The following is a 4,342-nucleotide window of genomic DNA, read 5'->3' on the forward strand; positions in this document are numbered from 1 at the left end:
TGTGCGATTAATCGAAATCGTCATAAAATCGCGATTTGAGCGTGCGCGATTTCTAAATCGCTTTATAGCACGATTTTATGCTATCCGAACCAATCAGAATGCAGTGCGCCTAAATGGAGCACGAGAACAGAACAGACCGGGTGGGCATACAAACGTAACGCTAGGTTCACACACTCCGTCTGTGGTGCGTCTTTCTTCCGCGCCCATGTTAACGGATCAGAGCGTTCACACTGCACGCGATTGCGGTCCGGCATGGCGCTCCAGGAGCGGTGCATCTGCAGCAGTCATGCTGCGATCGTTTCCACAAAGAGGGCCTAAATTTGAGGCTCGTTCAGGGCTCTAGCAGACGGAGTACGTGTAAATTTGGCGCAACAAATCTAGTTCAACATCTGAGGCAACACCACAAAGAGCTCTATGACCAATGCATGGCAAAAAAAATCCCTGGACACGGGATTTTTTTTATTTTTTATTTTTTGCCATATGTCTATTCTAGAGACATTTTTTTACACCTTTACCTAGTGATTATTTTGCCTTATGTCTGTTCTAGAGACATGTTACAGCTTTTTGATAAAGCTCTAATTGGTTTTCTTTTGGAAATATGTTTCAAATTCACTTTGCACATGCATTTATGACTGTAAAGCATGTCTGTGTGTGTCAAAATCGAGATTAAAATCGAAATCGCTAAATTGATCAAAGAAATCGCGATAGGTTTTTTTTGTCCATATCGCACAGCCCTAAACACTAGTCATATATTATGAAGCATTTACTAACAAAACAACATCTACCTCAAGCAATGCGCTGAATTATGTCTTGCGGCTCCAGCTCCAACTGAATGGTTTCCCACATTCTGCAAAATAATTTGTTCAACAGAAAAAAAGAAACTCATTCAGGTTTAAAACAATTTGAGAGTGAGTAAATAATGACACAATTTTAATTTTTGGGTGAACGATTCCTTTAATGTTAATAAAATAAAACACAAAGAGAAAAATAACTCACTGCTCTTGACTGAAGAACTTTAATACAGTTGCTAAAGTTCAGCAGTAATAAAATAACTTTAAATTTTTAACAACTTTTCACTTCATATTTTTTTGCACCAAATAGTATCGATAACAGTATCGATAAGCGGTACCGGTATCAATAAAATGTAAACGATACCCATCCCTACTGCTGGAAGAATTTTAGAATTTTTATAACTGATTAAATTGAAAGATTGTATGTGATTTTTATCAGTACTATTGTTGTTTCTTGTATGTTTTTTGATTGTTTCTTTAAGAAAAAGTTATATTATTGTAAATGATATATTGAAATTAGGGCTGGTAAGCGATTACAATTTTAAATCTAATTGATTACATAATGTGGCGATTAATTAATCTAATTAATCGCAAATTAATCGCACATCAAATTTGACTGAGAAATTACTCCCAAAAGATAATTGAAAGTCGTCAATTTATTTTATTACATTTTTATTATTACTATGGAAATATGAAATTATTTCTTTAATGAAATGATACGCTAAATAATAAACTAAAACTGCCAGTAGTAGGTGGTAAATGTCTTAATGATTAAGTCATCGAGTCATTTATTAATTCATTTGATTCATTCAAATGGCTGATTCATTCAGGAGTGAAGTAAATGGTTCTTTATGAATGGTCCATTGAATCATTAGGCTTGTTTGACTTAAAGCGGATCATCACCATCAGATCGATCAGTGTGTGACATCAAAGTACCGCAAGAGCTATAGAGAGCAGACGGCTCTGCATGCTTTTGAATCGCTCTCGCGGTCCTTTTATGTCATACACTGATTGATCTGTGCAGCGCCGCTTTAAATCCAACGCGCCAATGGTTCAATGCGCCAAATGGTTCACCCAATTCGTTCAAAACGTGCATTAAGAAATGAAATGCCGCTGTGTGTTGCTCGGAGACTAACAGTTCTGCTTTGTCTTTATATTTTCGTTGGCAAAATTGAGCAAAACAGACAACATTGTGTCTAAAATAACACAATGTTAACCTTACTTACTGAACTGTTGTATAAGATCAGTATCACATTTGCACTCGTGTGATATTGCTCGTTTGATATTTAGGGCTGGGTATCGAGTTCGATACTTTTTAGGCACTGTAGTACTAGTGTTCAACTAGAAGAGGTGCGGCGCAGATCGATCAGTGTTTGACATCCGCAAGAGCGATTCGAAAGCGCACGGAGCAGTCTGCTCTCTTTAGCTCTCGTGATACTGTAATACACCGATCGGTCTGCACACGTTTATGTTTTAAAATGAAAACGATCCTCGTCATACTGGCGTTCCCACTGAGTTTCAAGCCGGCTTTCCACCATCTCCGACAAACGTCAAGCGACAGACCGGTCATTCAGTCATTCATTTCCAATGGAGAGTAGCGCGGGAGCTGCGTGGAGTTCCGATCATATTGTTAAAATTGATTTCATAAAATTGGTATCGAAAAAAGTACCGGTATCGATATCGAAAATTTTTGAACGATACCCAGCCCTAGTGATATTGCTTAACTATATGATGTAACTGTATGATGCAAGTGCGTTAAATGCGTTAATAATTTTAAAGCGTTATTTTTCACCATAATTAATTAATCTAATTAACGCGTTAAATTACCAGCCCTAATTGAAATTATATTGTTAATGTTGCCATGAATATAGCCATTGTTGCATTTGTAATGGGTTTTTATTGGTTTTGTCTGGTCGTGCCGGGAGACGGCATTACAGTATGGTAGGGGCGTAACATTTCCGTCATACGCTTGAGGTATCCGGCCAATCACAACGCACTGCATAGCTGACCAATCAGAGCACACCTGGCTTTTCAGACCGATGAGCTTTGTAAAAATCGACGCGTTTCAGAAAGGCGGGGCCAAATCTAAATAAATAAATACTACATCTGTTACCACCAATAATCTGATAAATAACATGTAATTGCTGCTTAATTGTAAAATGGATTGTTTTGAGGTAATCCTGTGCTGGGATATTTAAAAAAAAAAAAAAAAGACACTGGTAAACCCATCCACAGGTCCAGAGATCTGGCTGGAATACGTACAGTACTCCATCGGGGGAATGGGAGCCCAGGGAGGCATTGAGCGGGTGCGTTCCATCTTTGAGAGGGCGCTGACTGCAGTGGGTTTACACATGACTAAAGGAGCTACAATCTGGGAGGCCTACAGGGAGTTCGAGATTGTTATTCTCTCCACAGTACAGGTATTTACTCTGGGTTCCTACTCAGATTTATTACAGAATATCAGCATGGCATTAAATTGCTATAAAAATAGCCAAACTGAAATACTTGTTATTAAATATCCCATGAATATTAATGAGAATTCCGACTTTGGATGTTAAAGGGGTCATATGATGCGATTTCAATTTTTCCTTTCTCTTATGTACAGTATGTGGACAATAATGTGTTTTTTTAACCTTAAACCGCATAAACACATTTCATTACACCAAATACACAAAATAATGTTCTTTTTAGCAACATCATATGACCCCTTTAAATAAAACTCTTAAATTATTGCAGTGTTTTGTTTTTCTTGTATAGGTGTTTTAACACCTTCTCTCTATTTTCCAGCCTCCTCCTGGAAGCGTTCCATCACAGGAGCAGCAAGAGTTGTTGAAAGCCCAGCTCGAACGCATACACACGCTCTTCAGGCGGCAGCTAGCTGTACCTCTGATGGGTGAGAGCTGTTCTATTTCTCTCGTTTCGCTCCTTCAGTCCTCCACTTTCTTTCTTTTCTTTTTCCAGTGTTGGAATAAATAATCGGAAAAACTTGTGTCCACCGACAAAAAGGGTCTGGAGAACGGATGCCGAAAGAATTTAGACTATGATTATGAGATTGCGCAATTTGGCAGAAATAAAATAAACTGAGAACAACATGTCTAGACCGAACTGAAATCTGGTCAGATGGGGTTGATTAAGGCTTAAGTTACAAATAATATTGATCGTTGCATGTGGTTTCCTTTCATGTGCGTTTCTGAAAGCCAAGTAATCAAGTCAAGTCAAGTCAAGTCAAGTCTGCTTTATTGTCAATTCTTCCACATGTACAGCACATACACACAGAGAATTGAAATTGCGTTACTCTCAGACCCTTGGTGCATACAGATAACACTAACAGTAGAACATAAATACAGATATACAGATTAAATATAAAATACAACTATACAAATAAGGTAAAATGTAAAAAAAAAAAATATATATATATATAAAAAAATATATATATAAAGCAGCACACGGCAGCTAGAGTGCAAACCAGTGAAGTAAACAACAGTGCAGATATAATGATTTGTAGTGCAAAAAGAGCTTATTTAGACTGATTAAAGTGACTGTGTGTGTGT

The 4,342-nt window shown here is 37.5% G+C and overlaps 1 protein-coding gene across 1 annotated transcript in view; it reads left to right on the top strand.

The window, feature by feature from the left end:
* The window catches only part of LOC107696050 (squamous cell carcinoma antigen recognized by T-cells 3-like), a 30,512-nt gene that overhangs the window by 3,921 nt on the left and 22,249 nt on the right, over window positions 1-4,342 (top strand). The window contains exons 4-5 of the mRNA XM_016496196.1: window positions 3,027-3,211; window positions 3,579-3,684. Of these exons, the coding sequence (XP_016351682.1) occupies window positions 3,027-3,211; window positions 3,579-3,684 (291 nt within the window). The remainder of the gene's footprint in view (window positions 1-3,026; window positions 3,212-3,578; window positions 3,685-4,342) is intronic.

Source organism: Sinocyclocheilus anshuiensis, unplaced genomic scaffold (genome assembly GCF_001515605.1).
Source record: "Sinocyclocheilus anshuiensis isolate Anshui unplaced genomic scaffold, SAMN03320099.WGS_v1.1 scaffold935, whole genome shotgun sequence".
Classification (NCBI taxonomy): Eukaryota; Metazoa; Chordata; class Actinopteri; order Cypriniformes; family Cyprinidae; genus Sinocyclocheilus; species Sinocyclocheilus anshuiensis.